The following is a 20,141-nucleotide window of genomic DNA, read 5'->3' as shown; positions in this document are numbered from 1 at the left end:
TCACTCTCCCACCGTCGCGTTTAGGAGGGCTCCCGCGTTGCCCTCAGCCTTGACCCCTGGGACTCGGGCCGGGTCTGATGCTGTCTTTCCTGAAGCTGTTTCCTGTCTGGCTCCTGAGGGCCCTCGACATGTCTGGGAGGGCCGTTCTTCTCGTGGCCATTCCCCCTCCATCTCATCAGTTAGAGGGGGGCCCCAGAAAAGCAGCTCCTCCCCCAAGCCCCTTTCTGTCTGGGCACCCGTGGGGTGGGTCTTAGGGAGATCAAGACAGTACTGCAGGAGTCAGCCAGTAGAAGAGCTGGAAGGAAAGAGCTTAGACTCAGAAGGCAATTAAGGGGGACAGAGTCTTGAGGAGCCCAGGAGCCAAGAGAGAGGGAGAGGAGTCCTAGATGTTTGGGGGGCTGCCAAGCCCCTCTAACCCACAGTGAGGACAGCCAGGCCTGTAATGACTTCTTGTCCCAGCGCACTTATCTTTCTGCTGCAAGTGGTGCTCCCCACACCCCTGCCCTTCCTCGTGGCCCTGCCTGGGTCCTGCTCCGGGGTGGGGGGTCACGGAGGGCAGGAAACAGCCGGCTTGGCTGGAGCCAGGCAGACCAGGTCAGAGCTGGGAATTCCCTCCTCCCTCCACAATCCAAGCCCTGTCTCCCTTCTTACTCAGCCTGTCCTCCAGGGTATCCATCTCCTCCCGACACCCTCTGACTCTGCTCTCAGTCTACACTGATTCTCCAGCCTCTAAAAGTTATGTTTGTATGTCTCCTCCTGGGCTCTGCCCTCAATCCCCCTCAGGCTCCTGGTTGCCTAACTCCTCTCCTTTGATGGGAGAGGCAGTTCATCATCATGGTGGGGGTGGATGAGGGGGGGTGCATGGCCTGAATGGAAAGGAAACCCAGGTGCCCCGAGAAATGAGGCTGGATGGAGTGACGGGCTAATGAGTCAGAGGGGTGAAGAGATGCAACAGCCCATCACAGATTCAAACCCTGTATTTCTGACCCTTGAGCACCAGGATTCCCTCAGCGACAGGGAGCAGAGTGCCACAGGGAAGAAAATACAGTCAGTCCTGGGTCCTCAGCCCTCATCGCACAGCGTGTGATCCAGTTCCTAATACCTGTTGTTGTTAAGTCACTGTGTTGTGTCCAATTCTTTTGCAACCCCATGGACTGCAGTCCTCTGTCCATGGGATTCTCTAGGCAAAAATACTGGAGTGGGTTGCCATTTCCTTCTCCAGGGATCTTCCTGACCCAGGGATAGAAAGAAACCAAGTCTCCTGCATTGGCAGGGGGATTCTTTACCACTGAGTCACCAGTGTTTACCAATCAAAGAGTGAATAAAATGAAACCTTTATTGAACATCTACTATGTGCCAAGTGATCACTCTGCTACTTGCAAGATTTGTTTGTAAAACAGGGCTCCTGACCTCAAAGATCTATGCTCTGGTGGAAATCACATTATTTCCCTCGTCCGTGGAGATGATACACTCAAATGTTCAAAAACCATGCTTGGTCTCTTCTGTGGGTGTGAGATCATTTCCTCCAGCTTCCAACCACCCAGAACCACTTTGGAGGTAAGCTAATTCAGTATCCACCCAGTTAAATTACACAGGTGAGTATCCATGGCACTGGGTCCACAGACCTCAAGTCTCAAGCCCACCTTTCTTCATTATTAGGGCACTTAGAGTACTTCACTGTTTTCCCACCCCAGATACTAGGCTATTAGGCTATTGCCCCTGTTCCTTGTCCATGATCGATATACTGCCAGTGGCAGGACCTGTGTGGGGCACCCCCACCCTCAACAGCTGGTAGGGTTTTCTTTTGCTAGCCACATGGTTACAGTTGTTTGGAGTGGGCTTGGAGTTAGGATTTTTTTTTTTTTCTTTTCATTATGTATTAAACAAACAACAAGGAAGCCATCCCTTTCAACATCGGTTGTAGAAATTGTTTCTCCTTTTCCCATATCCCAGCCCCTCCTTGTGAGGTCCACCTGACTGTCAAAGTCTAGAGTTAATCTGGGAGCTCAGAAAGTTTTCAGTTTAGGCATCTCTCACCTTCCAGGCTCCTCCTACCACCCTAGTTAATGAGTACCATCCATTTAAACAGTTTTTCAAGGTTAGTCACAGCAGGAGAACATTTGAAATGGCCCCAAATCTCACACCTCTTACACAAAAGGAATTTGATAGAGATTTTGATGGTAACAATAATAAGCTGTAAAGCTCAATGAGATTTTTATAAATTCTCAATAATGAAAGAAAAAAATTCAATCAGCCATACTAGAGAGAGAGAGAATAGAAAATAATAGAAAATCATAATATGACGAGGTGGTCATCTAACAGGACATGACAGAATTATAATGATGTGTTGGCAGTTATTAACTACAAATATTGTATTGTTTTTCTAGATTTTGCGATATTTATAGTATCTGTCATCTTAACATTGCAGCTGGTTGTGATTGCTCAATCTAAGTAAACTTTAACTTACACCTAATTTAATATTCATGGTTTTATTTTTGTTTTCTTAAAGCGGGTTCCCCCAAATTGTAAAAACATCAGGGCCCACAAAATCTGAATCCACTCCTTACATGACAACCACAAACCTTCCTGAACTCATCATATACAAAGTGGTAATAGACACGTGCTTTTATTAATGTAATTTATTAGTGACTGTGTATCTGCTTGTATGTGGCTCTAAGCTTCATAAAAGGTTACATGTTGCGTTCACTTGAAGTCCCATGCAAGCCTCTCTCATAGTAGATGCTAATAAATATTTGTTGACTGTTTATCTTCTTGTCTTTTTTTTGGTTTGTTTGTTTCCCTGGGTCTTCCTTGCCGTGAGTGGACTTTCTCTAGCTGCACTGCACAGCTTCTAGAACATGTGGGCTCAAGAGTTGCAGTGGGGGCTTAGTTGCCCCGTGGCATGGCATGTAGGATCCTAGTTCCCTGAACTGGGATCAAACTTGCATTGGAAGGTGGATTCCTAACCACTAGACCACCAGGGAAGACCCTGATCTTTAATTTACCCAATGCTTATTTTTAGAATAATCACTATGAAACAGGACTGGGGACACAATAGGATTCTCTACCTTCTAGGACTTAACAATCCAGGGGTAGAAATTGTCATAAAATCTCAACAGAACACAGGAGGCTATGTGTTGACCATAAAGGGTGGTAGGCAGAGAGTCCTATGGTATTATGGAGGAAGCACACGGAACCAACTGGCAGGTTCAAGGTGAGTTGTCTGGAGAAGACAACGCTGTCTGAATGAGTCCTGGAGAAGATTGGTGGGAAAGGTTGCTTTCAAGGCAGAAGGAGCAGCAAGTACAAAAGCATGGATATGGTGAGATTGTTCTCAAGCTGTCAGTGTTCACGATGCCTGTTGTGGGGTGTCAGGGCAGTGACAATGGGTGAGCTGGAGGTGAGCAAGAACCAGTCTCCATCTTTATGGAACCTTCCAGGGGTGCACTTGTCCTGAGTACCTGGGGAGCTGAAGATTCTTTTTTAAAGAAAAACTTCTATTATCCTATTATATTGTAATTTCTTTCTTTCTTTTTCTTTTTTGGCTGAACCTCAAGGCAGTAACTTACCCAACCAGGGATCTGACCCGAGCTCCCTGCAGTGGAAGTGGGGAGTCTTAACCACCCTGAATGCCAGCCAGGGAAGCCCGAGCCAGAAGCATTTTAGGCAAAGAAGTGACATCGTCAGATCAGTATAGAAAGTCCTTGCTTGGCTTGTACAACTTTGGAGAATAGATTGAAATGATCAAGACTGAAGGCAGAGAAACCACATGCAGTTCTTCAAATGACAGCGAGGGCTTGAACTGACATGGGTGAGTGTCTGTTTGTGTGTGTGTGAGGGTTGGAGTCGGGGAGGATTCAAAAGATGTCAGAGAACTAGAGTGGACAGGACCCGAAGCCTGGCTGGGAGAGGAGGAAAACTGACATCAAACATGGTTCAAGTTTCAGACTTGGGCAGCTTACTTCTGCATCTCTTCCCATCCTTCATGTTCCCTGGGGGATGGAAGACCAGATGAAGTAGGGATTTATTGTACCAGCATGCAGCCCTACTGCAAGCCTAGCCTTCAGCTCAGTTCAGTTGCTCAGTCGTGTCCAACTCTTTGTGACCCTATGGACTACAGCACACCAGGCTTCCCTGTCTGTTGATAACTCCTGGAGCCTGCTCAAATTCATGTCCATCGAGTTGGTGATGCCATCCAACCATCTCACCCTCTGTCGTCCCCTTCTCCTGCCTTTAATCTTTCCCAGCATCAGGGTCTTTTCCAATGAGTCAGTTCTTTGCATCAGGTGGCCAAAGTACTGGATCTTCAGCTTCAGCATCAGTCCTTCCAATGAATATTCAGGACTGATTTCCTTTAGGATTGACTGACTTGATCTCCTTGCTGCCCAAGGGACTCTCAAGGGCAATCTGGTAGGAGCTAGTAAAACGGAGACCATAGAGACAGGGATGGGGGCATGCTGGGCATATTGTGTTTCAGATCCCTGGGTACCTTCAGGCATCCGGGCCAGAAGTCAACTAGATCTGAGCTCATTGGGTCTGCAGCTCAGAGAGCTTTTTGGCTGGAGGACTGGTTTGGGAGTTATTGTCACATGATGGTGATGGAAACTGCTGGGGGTGGGAACGAGGGGTGTGGAGGAGGCTGCAGAGATTGAGAAGACTAAGGAAAGCTTTACTACCTACTTCCTCTTCTTTTTCCCCAAACATTATCGTATTTAAAACATAACAACCCCATTAGAGGGGCAGGATGGGCGTTATTATGATATCCACTTTAAAAATGAGACAGGCTCAGAAGGTTAAGTGACTGTCCAATGCACTCAGCTAGTGGCCAGCAGGTGGGCCAGACTCCGCACTCAGCACCAGGATGGCCTTTCAGCCCCACCTCCAAGGACCTGGAGGACACCTGTGCCCTTTCTCTCCTTCCTCTCTCACCCAGGCCAGGCTGAGGGCACGCCTCTCTCTTGGTGGCCTTGGATGCTTTCCCTCCTGGAGCCCCTACTTCCCAGTAGCCGTTAATGATGGTGTAATTTACCCCCTAACATTCACCAGAGCCTTGCCCAGCCAGGCTCCAATCTTGGCTCTGGGGACAGAAGAAGGGGCCCTGAGCACTGAGTGGCAGGGAACTGAAACAGCCAGGACTGGGAGCAAGCATCAGTGCGAGCTGATCAGAAGGAAGGCAGGAGAAGGGTAGAGCTCAGCGCAGAGGCCAAGACTACCAGCCGCCAAGGAGGTAGAGACAACGGAGACTAGGGGGCTGGGGGCCAGAGCATAAAGGGAGGGGTGGGGAGAGGTAATGGGAGGCTCATTGTCTCAGCAGGGGGAAGTCTTTTGTTTCCTCTCTTCCCTTGGCAGCCTGACAGGATATGAGGCCAAGCCCCCTCTCCATGCCAGCATCCCCCCACCCACTGGACAGGGCCCTTCCCATACCATTGTGTCCATGAAAGGGATGGGGGCAGGGGCATCGGCTCTAGGAGGGAATATAAGGACTCTGCGTGTCTGGGGGCTAGGCTACCAAAGCTCTGAAGAGACCAGAAGCCCCCGGGCTGGTTCCTGAGCTTGGCAGGGAAAGCTCTGTGGCTGGGGAGGAGCAGGAAGCCAGGCCAGGGTGGGGCCCTCACCGAGGGTAGCAGGTCGGGCCAGGGGGCGGTAGGCTGGGCCCCAAAGGAGATGACGCAGGGCTTCAGGCCTCTCCCAGCCCCCACCACTCCAGCCTAGGGGCCTGAGAGCTCACCTGAAATCCAGTGTTCCCCTCACCCTCTCCATTCCCTACGGCTGACATCACCCCCACCAGGGCTGCTGGGATCTGAGACAGCCCAGCAAACTGCAGTGTCCTGCCTGGGCCTTGCATATCCACTTTCCGGGACTCCCTCCCTCCTTCCCCGAGATCCAAGAGTCTGGCCTCCTGCTGCGGTCCTCCTGGAACCCTGGAATTTCATCCCTCCCCTGCTCTCCCTCCTGGGTCATTTTGCTCCATCAGCTGTTCCTGCAGGAAGGGCGCCCAGTTCAGCCTCGCCTCTCTTCCCGAGCCTTTTGTTTGCCGGGTCTGCAGGAAATTGGAGGGGCGGTGGCCAAGGGCTCATCTGCCCCTGGGGCCTGGGGGAGGGTGGGGGTCGGGATTCACAAGACTTAATCCTGCGGAGCTCTCCGCGGGAGTAGGGAGGGTGGATCTCCGGTGAGGTAGCATTTATAGGGCCTGAACTCGGAGTGGGGCACCTGGAGGCGGGGATTGGGCGTCCTGTCTCCGAGGGGCGGTCCGGGTGTGTGTTCGGGGATCCCTAGAACTGGAGGCTGGATAGATACCCCTAGATGTCCTAACAGGTAGACCCGGGAGCCAACAGGAGGGGAGAAAAACCTAGATACTGAATCCCGCAACCACGTCCTAACACGTCTCGGATCCGGGAACCCCAAGCGGTAGGGAGACAGCGGGCAAGTCAGACAGAGCACTTTCTGAGGATTAGTTAATTCCTTTCTCCTTTAAAAATGGTGGGGAGGAAGACCAACACATACTCTCTGAATTCGCGCCTTCCCAGGACGCAACCGCAGACTAGGCGGCGGCGCGGACGCTCTAGCGAGCCGGCACCCTCTCGTTGGTTGCCCTCTTCCCGAGGCCCCCTGGGCGCCGCCATCTTCCCGTCCGAGCGGGCGGGGCGGGGCCAATGCAATCACGTGAGGAGTAAGCCGTAGGTTTGAGGTGGTTCCCCAAGCAGTCAGTGAATGGTGCTTGAGGGTCACTCGGGTGCCCGGGACTGTGAGAAGTACCGCAATCAGAACAGCGAAGCAAAGAGAAATTCCTGATTTGTGCAGCTTAACTTCCTATTGGGAGCTTAACTTTTTGTGGAGCTTAGCTTTACATTTCTCAGTGAACACGAGAAACCAGTAAACGACACGTATTAGATGGTGTTGAGCGCTATGAAGGGGAAAAAAACAAAAACAAAAACAGGACAGAAGAGGAAAATAGGAAAATGGGATAGGAAGGAAGGCGTAGTTCAATTTTTAAATGGGACTGGCAGAGAAGATTTCACTAAGAAGATAATATCTGAGTCCAGAAGACAAAGGAGACTCTTTGGGTGTGTGCTTATAGCGCCTTGTTGGGACCAGCCCAGAAGTCGTGGGGCAAGGTCAGGGGAGGTGAGGACGAGATGAAGATCCGGTAGGGCTTCATGAGTAAGGTACCCATGTGATATGTAGACGACTTCTGAGCTAAAGAGGTGCTGTTACTACATATGCCAAGGCAACAGGCATAAACTATGGTAGTCGGACTGTAGTCAGTGAATCAGGAGGTAGGTATGGTTACCTTAGGATGGGAGGATTGTCAAATGGCTCAAAAGCCTTTGACTTTTATTCTGAGGAAAATGGGAAACCATTGGACAGTTTTGAAAAGAGCAGCGTCCTGAACGGACACTTACTTTACTAGCATAACTAATCTGTTAAGAATAGACTGTAGTTGTTGCTCTGTCGCTCAATCGTGTCCGACTCTGCGACCCCATGGACTGCAGACTGCCAGGCTTTCCTGTCCTTCACTACTTCCTGGAGTTTGCTCACACTCATGTCCATTCAGTTGATGATGCCATCTAACCATCTCATCATCTGTTGCCCCCTTCTCCTGCCTTCAGTCTTTCCCAGCACAAGGGTCTTTTCCAACTAGTCAGCTCTTTGCATCAGGTGGCCAATGTACTGGAACTTCAGCTTCAGCATCAGTCCTTCCAATGAATATTCAGGGTTAATTTCCTTTTTTTTTTTCCCCCAGGGTTGATTTCCTTTAGGATTGAGTGTAAGGGCTAGGGCAGAAGCAGGCACACCAGTTAGGGGGCTGTTGCAATAATGCAGACAAGAGATGATGGTGACCTGGACTAGTGTGGTATTTGCGGTTGGATACTGGTTGTATGTGAAAACTAACAGCCAAGGAAATTGTTATGGGTTGGATGTGGGTTGTGTGAGAGAGTATTTGAGCATAACCCCAAGGCTTTTGACCTGAGCAACTGGGGAAGTGGGACAACCACAAGAAGAGTGAGCTGTGGTCCAGCGTTGGATCTTGGACATGCCAAGTTTGAGTTGCCCATTTGATGTCCAGGCACAGGTGTTAGCATGTTCTTGGACATACATACAGTCCGAAGTTCAGAGTAGAGATCTGGGCTGGAGATACACCCTTTCGGCACTACTATAGAGGAGGTATTTCAAAAGAGGAGATTGGATGAGATCACCAAGGGAGTGGGTGTAAGTGGTTAAAAGAAGACTGTGGACTGAGCTTCTGGTGCTCAATGGAGCCTCTGATCAGTGGGGCCTCTTGGCTGTTCCTCCAACACCTAGGGGTGCTCCAGAGTTGAAATGAGAGGAGGAGGAGCCAGCAAAGGAGACTGAAGAGGATAGTTGCATTTACCAGGGCTGTGATTTTGCTGGAAGGTGTTATAAAGTGAGCGAGGGGTATGGCAGTGCTTTTCACTGATTGTGAACTTTAAGCTGGGTAACAAGGGAAGTGAGTGGAGGGCAGTGGGCAGAGGGCAGGATCAATGAATTGGGGGTCCAGTGAGGTGGAGGATTGCTGGGGTCAGGGCATGACAAGGACCCTCTTCTTCATCAAACTTCAGTCAGGTTCCTCTGAAACCTCTTCTGGACTTGGCCTCCACCTTGGCCCTCATCCTTCCTGGGCATGTCTAGCCCAGTTCAGAGAGAATCCATCCACCCTTCATAATTGATCACCCTGGCCTGCCTTCAGCAAGGATCTTGTTAAGCCTCTTTAGCTAGAATCCCCCTATGCTTGGTGCTTCCTCTTAGTAATTTTCCATTCACTGACCCCCTCATTCTGCTGGTTGGCTATAAATCCCCAGGTTTCTCTGCTCTGTTTGGAGTTGAGCACATTCTTTCTCCCCTCCTGTGTCTTGACACCTATTGCAGTAGCCCTGAATAAAGTCTTCCCTACTGTTTTAGTAAGTGTCAGATTAATATTTTCCCTCAATAGGCATAACTAGAAGTGATGGACTAAAAGAGGAAGGGGTCCAATTATTGGTAATGATAAAGTCTAGGCATAACCATTGGTGGGATGGAGAGTGAGATCTATGCAAAAGTCGAGTTAAGCACATGCCAGCCCAGAGTGTTGGAAGTCTTATCAATGCGGATATTGAAATCACCAAAAATTGTAATAGGAGGGGTGTGAGAGAGACCCTGGAGTCAAACTCCGTATTGTGGGTAGCAGGGATGACTGATGAAAATGCCACAGTTTACTGCTCATGAGACCGCTCCCTGGCAAAGCCACATTTGCACTGGCTTGAATCTCTTCCTCTCCTAGGGAAACGTTACAGCTAATTTACAGCCAAAGCCCAGTGGCAGGAAAAGCAGTGTTCATTTCCTGAGGCTCAAATGACAGTGTAACCACAAAGGCCTCTATGAAAGTTAGGAAATTATTACTGAAGTTCTCCAAGCTTCAATTTCCTATTGTGAAAAATGGAAATCATAGCAGGATCCACCTCACAAAGTGCTTATGCATATTTAATACAGTACGGTATGCAGATAGTTTATTGAGCATTTCAGTATTGTTCTCAAGTGCCTATTCAAGTTTATTGAACTTGCGCAGCAACCTTATGCAGGAGGGTTTATCTACAGTTGACGGATGGGATGTTGCCAGGTAGTGCCAATGTTGACCATACCTGTAAAGAGTTGAGGTGGGCAGTGGTGGTTTAGTCACTAAGTGGCGTCTGACTCTTGCAAGCCCACGGGCTGCAGCTTGCCAGGCTTTTCTTGTCCATGGGATTTCCCCAGCAAGAATACTGGAGTGGGTTGCCATTTTCATCTACAGGGAATCTTCCATTTCTTTCTCCAGGGCATCTTCCCGTCCCAGGGATTGAATCCGCGTCTCTGTCTCCTGCATTGCAGGCGGATTCTATATCGCTGAGCCACCTGGGAAGGCCGTAAAGAGTTAGGAGGGGAATCCTGACCCCTGAAGGTTCACAAGTCCTGTAATCCCTGCTGGAGGGGGCAACCTTGCAGGGAACCACGAGAGCGGGTGGGGGACGAGACTGAACCAACCAAGGCCAGCGCCTCCAAGGCTCGCCCGGATCGGCAGCCAATGGCGCCCTCAGGTGGTGGAAGCGAGGAGAGCAGCCGGTGGGCTGGACCCGGCGCTAGGGGAGGGCGCCGCAGGGGTGAGGGCTGGGGCTGGAACCCGGTGCACTGGACGGGGATCCCGGAGGCTGGAAGAGGCGGACCCCTTAAGGCGTAGGCCGACAGGGCCCCGCCTTCCTAGCGGCGCACCTGGGCCAGGTGTCGTGGCCCCCCCACCTGCCGGAGGCCTTCCGCCGTCAGGACACGCCCCTTTCAGCAGCGTCACCGCCCAGCTCCGAGTGGGGTCCCGCCCACACGGTGGGCGCTCGTTTGCACCAGGGTGATGGGTGCAGTGGGAGCTATGGCCAACACCGTGCCGGAGACGTGCGTCTGAGAGGCGACCCCTGGCAGCACCCAGTTCGCACGTGGGGCGGGGAGCCGCGCTGCTAGCGTGAGCCCACTGGGGCGGGGCTTCCACCGGGCGCGCCCACGGGGCGGGGCCGGGCTCGGGGACCAATGGGGCGCGTGTGTGCTGGTCGGGGGCAGGCTCCAGGCCTGGCATCCCGGTAGCCGCAGCTGTCTTTTCCGGCACCCGCGCCCCCTCAGCCAGTAGCAGACCCCTCCCGCTCTCGGGGATCACCCCCGAGCGGCTGCGTCCTCCAGTGGGTGAGTGAGCGCGCTGCCACACCCGGGCTGTGAGGGTGCGCCTGGCCGGGGAGAAGCGAATCTCGGCCCGCTCCAACCCGCCCCGGGGAGAAAGTGGGAAGGAACCGGTGCAGGAAAGAGGACCACCTCGTGTGGCCGGCCGATGATGTTTTTGTTTTGGTCGTCGGGGAGTGGCGGGGTCGGTAGAGTTTGGGGGATGCCTTGTGTAGGTGGGAGGAATCTGGTGAGGTTAAAGAGAGAGGAGGCTGTCTGAGATGGGCTGAGGGAAGAGGGTTGATGGAGGGCGGGGCTTTGGAAGATTGAGAAGTTTCCTATTGCCCGGGGATGAGGTGATTGCATGGAGGATCTTGGGGGGGCGGCCAGGACCCCGGAGGAACGGGTCAGGAGGGCCTCCTGTCCATAACTCACTTCCCCTTTGAGGGATTTGCTTCCTCTTGTGCTGCTAGTTAAGAAGGTGGAAGATCTTTGTACCTTTCCAGAGCCGCTGCCATCCCTCCTCTCAGGGATATGGGGAAGGGGTGGCCCCAGGAGCTGGGAGGCGCCTTCCTACCCAGTCCTGAGACTTGGAGCCTACCATTGGTGGGGCAGTGGCCAGGATCAGCCTGCCCCCCACCCCCATTAACTCTTGGAGTTGCTGGTGAGCGTGAATGTGAGTGTGTGTGTTTCCTTTTGGAGGAAGTTTCTGGGTGTTTGATTAGAGGTGTTTTGTGGGGTCTCCACAGAGCTGCTTCCACTCAGCAAACTCTTTGCAGGCCTTGTAACCCGTTGGTGGCTTCCTCTGCCCGCTCTCGACCATGGCCAGTGAGAACTCTCCTCTGCTGGCCTACCGGCTCCTGGGGGAGGAGGGGGTTTCCTTCCCTGCCAATGGGGCCGGAGGTCCTGGAGGGGCACCGGCCCGGAAACTCTCCACCTTCCTGGGTGTGGTGGTGCCCACAGTCCTGTCCATGTTCAGTATAGTGGTTTTCTTGAGGATTGGTGAGTTGGCGCTGGTTTACTCAAGGGTGGGACTGGAATGAGGTTGGGGAAGGGCCCTGGGAGAAGCTGGTGAATGAAGGGCTTGGGGGAGGGGCCCCCAGTGGCCTTGGGCTTAGCTCTGCCCTGAGGTAACTGATGACCTCAGGGTGGGAGGGATGGGAGGGGCAGGAGGGGTGGACTGCCCTCTGACCTGCTTTGCCACTCCTGTCCCAGGGTTTGTGGTGGGTCATGCTGGTCTGCTTCAGGCTTTGGCCATGCTCCTGGTTGCCTACGTCATCCTGGCCCTCACCGTGCTCTCCGTCTGTGCCATCGCCACCAACGGAGCTGTGCGAGGGGGCGGAGCCTACTGTATCCTCAACCTGGGTGGACGGTGGTCTGGGCTCTTCTGTCTTATGGAGGGAGGAGAGGGCCCCTCCCTGCGTCTCCTGGAGGGCAGGCCAGTTCTAATGAACATCCAGTGGACAGGTTGGTATGGAGAAGGTCACCAGCGTGGCCTTACACGGTAGAGCCACCATCGTCGAGTCCACCAGGTGTCTCCGTGGCTGCCATTTTGGTTCTAACAGTCCTGTCAGATAGTCTTCATCTTATGAGCAAGGGCATTCAAGAGTGCTAGTGACTTGGACAAAGCCACGTGGCTTGGGAGTGGCCGCACTGGGACATACCACCTCTGGGAACAGTCCCGTGTGTTCAGGGAGACAAGGCCTGGAGGGCCAGCTGCACGGTGCTTTGTGCCTGGGCCCTGCCTCCCATTCCGATTCAGTTTCTTTTCCCTTAACACTCACCCACTACTTCCACTTTCAGTCATGATCAGTCGGACTCTGGGGCCTGAGGTTGGCGGCAGCATCGGCCTGATGTTCTACCTGGCTAACGTCTGTGGCTGCGCCGTCTCCCTGCTGGGGCTGGTGGAGGCCATTCTTGACGTCTTCGGGGCTGGTCTGTGCACCCCACTCTGGTCTGGGTGGCCCCGAGGATTTGCAGGGTCAGGGATTCTGGGATCACAGCAGGGGGAGAAGCCCTCTCCTGGAACAGACGCACTTTCTTGAGTGCCTGCTGTGTGCCCAGCCTCGTGCAGACATCCTAGAGAATGTCCTGGCCCACGAGGAGCTCACCATCTAGTCGAGGGGGTGGTGGTGGGGGAGGGCAGGGTGACACTCTGAAAATTGACAAAGCAAGATTGCTGGTACCCCCCATGGAGGGCTAGGATGCTGGAATACAGTTGGGTGAAGTGTTAGTCTCTCAGTCATGTCTGACTCTTTGCGACCCCGTGGACTGTAGCTGCCAGGTTCCTCTGTCCATGGGGATTCTCCAGGCAAGAATTCTAGAGAGGGTTGCCATGCCCTCCCCAGGGGATCTTCCTGACCCAGGGATTGAACTTGGGTCTCTTGCATTACAGGTGGATTCGTTACCGTCTGAGCCACCAGGGGGAGTCCAGCTGGGTGGGGGAGTGGGAAAGATGGCCTTTCTGAGGACAAGTGGGCCAAAGATGGGGTCTCTGCCTGCTCTGAGTCATGACTGGGGTCCCTCCTTGGAGGCGTGGCCATCTAACTGTTCTTTCCTCTCTGCAGATGCCTCAGGGTCCAGTGGCCTCCGGGTCCTGCCCCAGGGCTACGGCTGGAGCCTGCTCTACGGTTCCCTGCTGCTGGGCCTGGTGGGCGGGGTCTGTACCCTGGGGGCCGGCCTCTATGCCCGGGCCTCCTTCCTCACATTCCTGCTGGTCTCTGGTTCCCTGGCCTCCGTGCTGGTCAGCTTTGTGGCTGTGGGGCCCAGGGACATCCCGTTGGCCCCTCGGCCTGGCCCCAATGGCTCCTCCCTGCCGCCCCAGGTCGGCCACTTCACTGGCTTCAACAGCAGCACCCTGAAGGCTAATCTGGATGGTGAGCTGGGTGCGGGGGTGCTGGGGGTTCTCAGGGCGAGGGGTGAGCCTGTGGTGGGGGTGGCTTGGAATCTCTGGATGAGAACAGATGTCAGAGATCATCAGTGGTGAGAGACTGGACCTGGAGCAGGGCAGGTTGATTAGAATCTGTTGGGCACCTGTTGGCCGCTTTGTGTTTGGCCCAGCAAGAATGACCACGAGACAGTCTCTGCCTTAGAGGAACTTGTTTAATCAGAGAGATAAGATGTACATTCAGGAAACAAATTGCATATTAGGATGGGGTATGATTTAAGGAGATAAGAATCATAGAGGAGTCCAGAGGAGGGAGACCTGGGTATGAGCTGGGTGGGGAGGGGGTCGGGAAAGCTGGTAGAGCTAGAAGTGGCCTGAATGGGGCTGGGAAATTCATTGTTGTTTGTTTTGCTGTGCTGGGTCTTACTTGTGGCATGTGAGATCTAGTTCCTTGACCAAGGATTGAATCCGGGCTCCCTGTATTGGGAGCTTGGAGTCCTAGCCACTGGACCAGCAGGGAAATCCCAGGGGTTGGAAAACTCAGATAGGAGGGCGAGGGAAGGCAGCTAGGAAAGAGCGTGGATGAAGGTGTGGAGGGAAGAACAGAGGTGCATGGGGGAGAAGGAGGAGATGAAGTCAATTGGGCCCAGGCCAGAGACGGAGGTCAGAGCTGGGGTCTTGGCGAGCTGGTCAGGGTGGTGGGGAGGCAAGGGGTGTGTTTTAGAATAGGAGGGGAGGGAGGCGGGGCCAAAACGCCTGGATCCCTAGGAGGGATGCTGACACCCTTTCGTCCCTGGGAATGATCCCTCCTCCTCAGCCGGCTACGCCAAGGACTACACCACGGGGGCCATGATGACCTTTGCCAGCGTCTTTGCTGTTCTTTTTAACGGCTGCACGGGCATCATGGCTGGGGCCAACATGTCAGGTGAGCGTCCCTGGGGGAGGGGGCTGCCTTGCCACCTGGTGCCCCTCCAAGGTGCTGTGGGGGCTCAGGGATGTGGGGGCTGGTGGAGGACCCTCCCCCTCTGCTCCCTTCCCTCCAGGGGAGCTGAAAGACCCCAGCCGGGCCATTCCTCTGGGCACGATTGTTGCTGTTGCCTATACTTTCTTCATCTACATCCTGCTTTTCTTCCTCTCCAGCTTCACGTGTGACAGGTGCCTGGGCACGGGGTGGAGTGGGGTGTGGGAACGGAGTTGTCACACCTGGTTCACCAAATGAAGCGCTGGCTGGGAGTGGGGGTGGGAGATGCCTACATGGTTGAGGTGTGTGGAAACTGGGCAGTGAGTCAGAGCTGATGCCTGAAATGGGGAGGGCTGGCGCCATGGTAAGGACCCACCGGAAGCCAGCATTTGCTTCCTGCCTGGTGCTGCTGTCAGCACGTGGCCTGGGGGTGGGGCTTGCCAGTCAATTCGTGGCTCTATGAATATGTGGCCTCTTGTGCCTATGCCTTTGGGAACGTCCACCCTGTGATGAAATCCACAGCAGCCCAATGACAACCAGTAGAACGCCCAGTCTGACCCCCAGGCCCACTCCGTCTATCAGTATGATTCTTGAGGTCAGGGCTGGGGTCAGTCCAGAACACCCAGCGCTGAACCCGCCCAGTGTTGAGAGCACTGCTCTCACCAGGTCCCTGGGGGTGGACGCACCTTGATTTCCGGCCTCCTCCTCCTCTCCGTGCCTGTAGGGTGCTGCTGCAGGAGGACTATGGCTTCTTCCGAGCCATCAGCCTGTGGCCCCCGCTGGTGCTTGTCGGGATCTACGCCACGTCACTCTCCGCCTCCATGAGCTCCCTCATTGGCGCCTCCCGCATCCTTCATGCCCTGGCCCAGGATGACCTCTTCGGTGGGTTTCCCCTGCCTGGTTGCACCTTCCCGCGCCGGTCTCTGTCCCCTGCTCGCCCCAGGCTCACTTTTCTGCCTCCCGTCTTTCTGTTTGCACAGGAGTGATCCTGGCGCCGGCCAAGGTGGTATCCCGAGGGGGGAACCCCTGGGGGGCTGTGCTGTATTCCTGGGGCCTCGTGCAGGTAAGCCTGTCTCCTCGAGCTGCCCTCGCCCTCAGCCCCTCCGGTTACACTTCTGGGAGTTGTTGGGCATGCACGCCGGCAGACGTACCCGAGGAGGCAGGATGTGCTGGCCTTTGATGGGGGCGGGAACGAGCGCCCAGCCTTTTGGTCCTCGTCCAGCTGGTGCTCCTGGCCGGAAAGCTGAACACGCTGGCTGCCGTGGTCACCGTCTTCTACTTGGTGGCCTACGCTGCTGTGGACTTGTCCTGCCTGAGCCTGGAGTGGGCCTCTGCCCCCAACTTCCGGTGAGAGAAGGAGCTGCCTGTGTCCCCAGAGGAAGGGTGGAAGTAACAACAGTGGAAAGGCTTGGGACCAAGCGCGAGATTTTGGGCGGGAGCGGAGGTGATGATGTGATTTTGGGCTGTCTCGAGCGCTCTTCTTTCTCTGTCGGCCCTCAGCCCCACCTTCAACCTCTTCTCCTGGCACACCTGCTTGCTGGGGGTGGCCTCCTGCCTGCTCATGATGTTCCTCATCAGCCCCGGGGCCGCCGGCGGCTCCCTGCTTCTCATGGGCCTGCTTTCTGCCCTGCTCACGGCTCGAGGAGGGCCCAGCAGCTGGGGCTACGTCAGCCAGGCCCTGCTTTTCCACCAGGTCCAGGGAGCTGGCAGGGGGAGCGCAGGGCCGGTTGGGGGAGGGAAGAGGCGGGTTGGGAACACCCCTGCTCCGGGGAGACCTCGGGTTGATTCCCATCCCAGGTGATGGATGAGGGCCATCTGCCAGAGCCCTTCCTCCCCCCACCTCCCCTTGACCCCAGGTGCGGAAGTACCTGCTCCGGCTGGACGTCCGGAAGGACCACGTGAAGTTCTGGCGGCCGCAGCTGCTGCTTCTGGTGGGGAACCCCCGGGGCGCCCTGCCTCTGCTGCGATTGGCCAACCAGCTCAAGAAAGGGGGTCTCTACGTGCTGGGCCATGTCACCCTGGGAGACCTCGGTCAGTTGCCCTCCACTCGTACCACCCCCCCACATCTCTCTCTCCCTCTGGTTCCCAGACGCTCTTCGTGTTCTTGGTGTCCCGAGACCTCTTGCAGTCTTCCCAGATGGCCCTTCCTACCAGCCACGTCCCTGCCCAGACCCTTCTTTTCTGCCCATGTGGGATCTGGACTTGAGGAGAAAGTACACGAGTCTGGCCCGCATGTGTTTGCCTGCCTTCTCTGCAGACTCTCTGCCCTCGGATCCTGTGCAGCCGCAGTACGGGGCATGGCTGAGCCTGGTGGACCGGGCCCAAGTGAAGGCCTTTGTGGATCTCACCCTCTCACCCTCCGTGCGCCAGGGAGCTCAGCACTTGCTGCGGATCTCTGGTCTTGGTGAGCTGCCCTCGGCCCCCTCTGTGGCCCCTCTCAGTCTCTGCTCCCCTCCCCCCCAAGAGTAAACCACAGATTGCAGACTCCGAAAGGAACCCACCGTCTCGTGCAGACAGGACTTGATTCTCAAAGATAAAAGACAGTGTGTGAGGAGGTCTCTGAGGAGCTGCCTTAGGACTAGAGATGGAAGGACATGGCTTTTTTGGTTTCTTTCTGACCCATGATTGGAGCACAGGCTCTGAAGAGCATGTTGTTTTCCTGGGCACAGTGGGAGAAGGATTTGAGGCTAGGTGTTGCCCCCATCAAAATCCAGGGCAGATGCTTTCTAACCACTGGAGTTCAGAAAGAGGAAGACCGTGGTCACTGATGTGGTGGACAAGGTTTTGTGATGAGATAGTATCTCAGCTGAGACTTGAGCAGAGAAGGGGGAAGTGATGTAACTAACGAGGCCCCCAGACACTATAAAGAGCCAAGGGTGGCAGGGGAGTGGCGGATGCTCTTGGATGGAGTGGAATGTTCCTGGCTTTGTGACCGTGTCCTCTGGCCCAGCACCCCACCTTCCTCCAAACCCCTGATGAGCCGCCTCCTCCTTTCTGTCTCAGGATTAACGTTTGCGCCCTCCCTGAGTGCATGCTTCCTGCCCCATTATAGTCTGGCTAAAGTTCAGCTGTTGGACATTGCCCTGCTCGTTTGGTTGGTTTCAATGAGAACCCTGGAAAATGCTCAGAATGGGGTGTGACTAGTTTAATTTGCAAGATTGGTTGGAGTTCCCACCTGGTAAGGAGTTCTAGGGGTGTTAGCAAGCCTTATCAGATAGTATCAGATAGACCCTGCAGCATCTCCTCCAGTCCCATCTTTTGTGGGGGAGGCCGGACCTAGAGACCACACCTTTGATGCAGTTCATCCCGCTGAAAATAACTCACATAAAAAGGGAAAGGTTTTCTTTAAGCAGTCAGTTCCCCAGCAAGGAGAATTTGACTTACTGATAGATTCTGAGTAAACCATTTGCCCCTTGAGAATGGGTCTTAGAAGAGGTCTGAGTCTTCTTGTAAACCCAACCCTGCCACAGGGGAAACGATCCCATTCCATATTGGTTGTTCAGACGCTAAAGCCCAGGAGCTGTCAGCAGGGACTGGGGGCTTTGTGGTTGGCCACCCCCCACTTAGTGGCTAAGAGAACAGGCTCTGGTGCCCAAGACATCATGGTCACTGCTGGCCCCAGAGTCTACCAGCCATGAGCCTTTGGGCTAGCGACTTCACCACTCTGGGTCTCAGGTTCCTTACCTGTAAGAGAGGGTGAGTAATCCTCTCTACCTCATAGCGTTGCTTCAGGGCTCTGATGAGTTAAAAATATGAAGTGCTTTCAACAGGACGGGACCCCCGGTCAGTGTCCGGGTGGTAAGCTCACTGGGGGCCGTGCTTTGGACAGGCCATCATTAGGACTCTGCAGTCCTAGAAACGGATTGTGCAGCCCCCCTGTCCTGAGCTTTCATCCTCCGCAAGCAGGGTCTAAGCGTTATCTCCCTGGGAGTCAAGCCCATGAGCTTGGTTAATCGGGGGGTCCCATCTGCCAGTGGAGTCAGGCTTACCTCCTATCACGAAAAGGTGTGCGGCTTGAAGCCCGGAATGGATGCATCCTACTGCCATGGACCGGAAGTGCTCCTTAGTTAAAGCAAGCTTTAGGGCGCACTTTGCCGATTTAGGTGAAGGAGATTAGTCACGGAGATAAATCAACACATGTGAAAGTGTTTGGGAACACGGAAAGTCATTATGCAAATGTGCATAATGTGGCCTTAAGAGGCCAAGCACAGTGCACACGTCATGCCTGATGGCTGACACACGGCACTGTCAGCGTGGGAGTGGGTGCCCGTTGGTGCGCTGTGAGCTCAGCCCACCCGTCTAACTCCCCTGGGTTCCTTCCCCCTTACCTCTCTGCCCCCCAGGTGGCATGAAGCCCAACACGCTGGTCCTGGGTTTCTATGATGATGCTGCACCCCAGGATCACTTCCTGACTGACCCCGCTTTCTCTGAGCCTGCGGATGGCACCCAAGAGGCTGGGGCCCCGGCCCTGAGCACCCTGTTCCCTCCACCCCGGGCTCCTGGGAGCCCCCGGGCTCTCAGTCCCCAGGACTACGTGGCTACCGTGGCAGACGCCCTGAAGATGAACAAGAACGTGGTCCTGGCCCGGGCCTGTGGGGCCCTGCCCCCCGAGCGGCTGAGCCGGGGGTCTGGGGGCACCTCCCAGCCGCACCACGTGGACGTGTGGCCCCTCAACCTGCTGCGACCGCGGGGCGGGCCTGGCTACGTGGACGTGTGCGGCCTCTTCCTGCTGCAGATGGCGACCATCTTGGGCATGGTGCCTGCCTGGCACAGTGCCCGCCTCCGGATCTTCTTGTGCTTGGGGCCTCGGGAGGCCCCGGGGGCAGCCGAGGGGCGGCTGCGGGCACTGCTGAGCCAGTTGAGGATCCGGGCCGAGGTGCGGGAGGTGGTGTGGGGCGAGGGGGCTGCCTCCGAGGAGCCGGAGGAGGAGGAGGAAGGGGACTTTGTGAACGGCAGGCGGGGAGACGCTGAGGCAGAGGCCCTGGCATGCAGCGCCAACGCCCTGGTTCGGGCCCAGCAGGGGCGTGGTAGAGGAGGGCCCGGTGGGCCTGAGGAAGGGGATGGCGAGGGGGGGCCCACCACTGCCCTCACCTTCTTGTACCTGCCGCGGCCGCCTGCTGATTCTGCCCGCTACCTGCGCTACCTGGGGCTCCTGGAAATTCTGAGCCGAGATCTGGGCCCCACGCTGCTCATTCACGGCGTCACCCCTGTCACTTGCACTGATCTCTGATGCCCACGTCAAGCAGAGAGAGCGTCCAGGTCCTGTGGCCCACCTTGAGTGTAGGGTGAGAAGGGGAAGGGCTGCCACTTGCCAGCCTCGCACGTGGGACTCGGCCCCTGGTGGACGTCGTATTAGGGCATCCTGGTCTCCTAGCCTCGGGTACAGTTACTAACGCAGGGCAGCTGTCCCCACCACCTTCCCGGGGAAGGAGTCCACGGCCCTCCCTGCGGGCCTCCCTGCCTTCACCCGTGCCTTGACGGGGGCTGGGTCTCCACTTGTGACTCTAGGCTACCTCAGTCTCCCCCGCCCCAACAGACCCCCCTGGACCCCTGAGGTTGTGATGTTTTTGTTCTGTTTTATTTTTCTAACTGCTCAACGTGAATAAAAGATCAAAACACTAA

The 20,141-nt window shown here is 55.1% G+C and overlaps 1 protein-coding gene across 5 annotated transcripts; it reads left to right on the top strand.

Moving 5' to 3' along the window:
• Nucleotides 1-10,509: 10,509 nt before the first annotated feature.
• SLC12A9 (solute carrier family 12 member 9) lies at nt 10,510-20,135 on the top strand. 5 transcript variants are annotated; one of them, XM_070362457.1, is made up of 15 exons: nt 10,563-10,698; nt 11,178-11,347; nt 11,451-11,673; nt 11,887-12,021; nt 12,475-12,606; nt 13,239-13,547; nt 14,376-14,483; nt 14,602-14,713; nt 15,244-15,401; nt 15,500-15,582; nt 15,742-15,866; nt 16,020-16,212; nt 16,376-16,550; nt 16,777-16,923; nt 18,863-20,135. In XM_070362457.1, the coding sequence occupies exons 3-15, from the start codon at nt 11,493-11,495 to the stop codon at nt 19,747-19,749; spliced, it is 2,745 nt and encodes a 914-aa protein (XP_070218558.1). In that variant the 5' UTR covers nt 10,563-10,698; nt 11,178-11,347; nt 11,451-11,492; the 3' UTR covers nt 19,750-20,135. The 5 variants fall into 5 exon arrangements, with proteins under 5 accessions (XP_070218561.1, XP_070218556.1, XP_070218558.1 ...); XM_070362455.1 differs by lacking the exon at nt 11,178-11,347 and having other exon boundaries at nt 10,545-10,698; XM_070362458.1 differs by lacking the exon at nt 10,563-10,698 and having other exon boundaries at nt 10,731-11,335.
• Nucleotides 20,136-20,141: the final 6 nt, after the last annotated feature.

Source organism: Bos mutus, chromosome 25, assembly GCF_027580195.1.
Source record: "Bos mutus isolate GX-2022 chromosome 25, NWIPB_WYAK_1.1, whole genome shotgun sequence".
In the NCBI taxonomy this organism is placed as follows: Eukaryota; Metazoa; Chordata; class Mammalia; order Artiodactyla; family Bovidae; genus Bos; species Bos mutus.
Note: the sequence above shows the minus strand (reverse complement) of the source record. Positions and strands in the feature narration are given on the sequence as shown.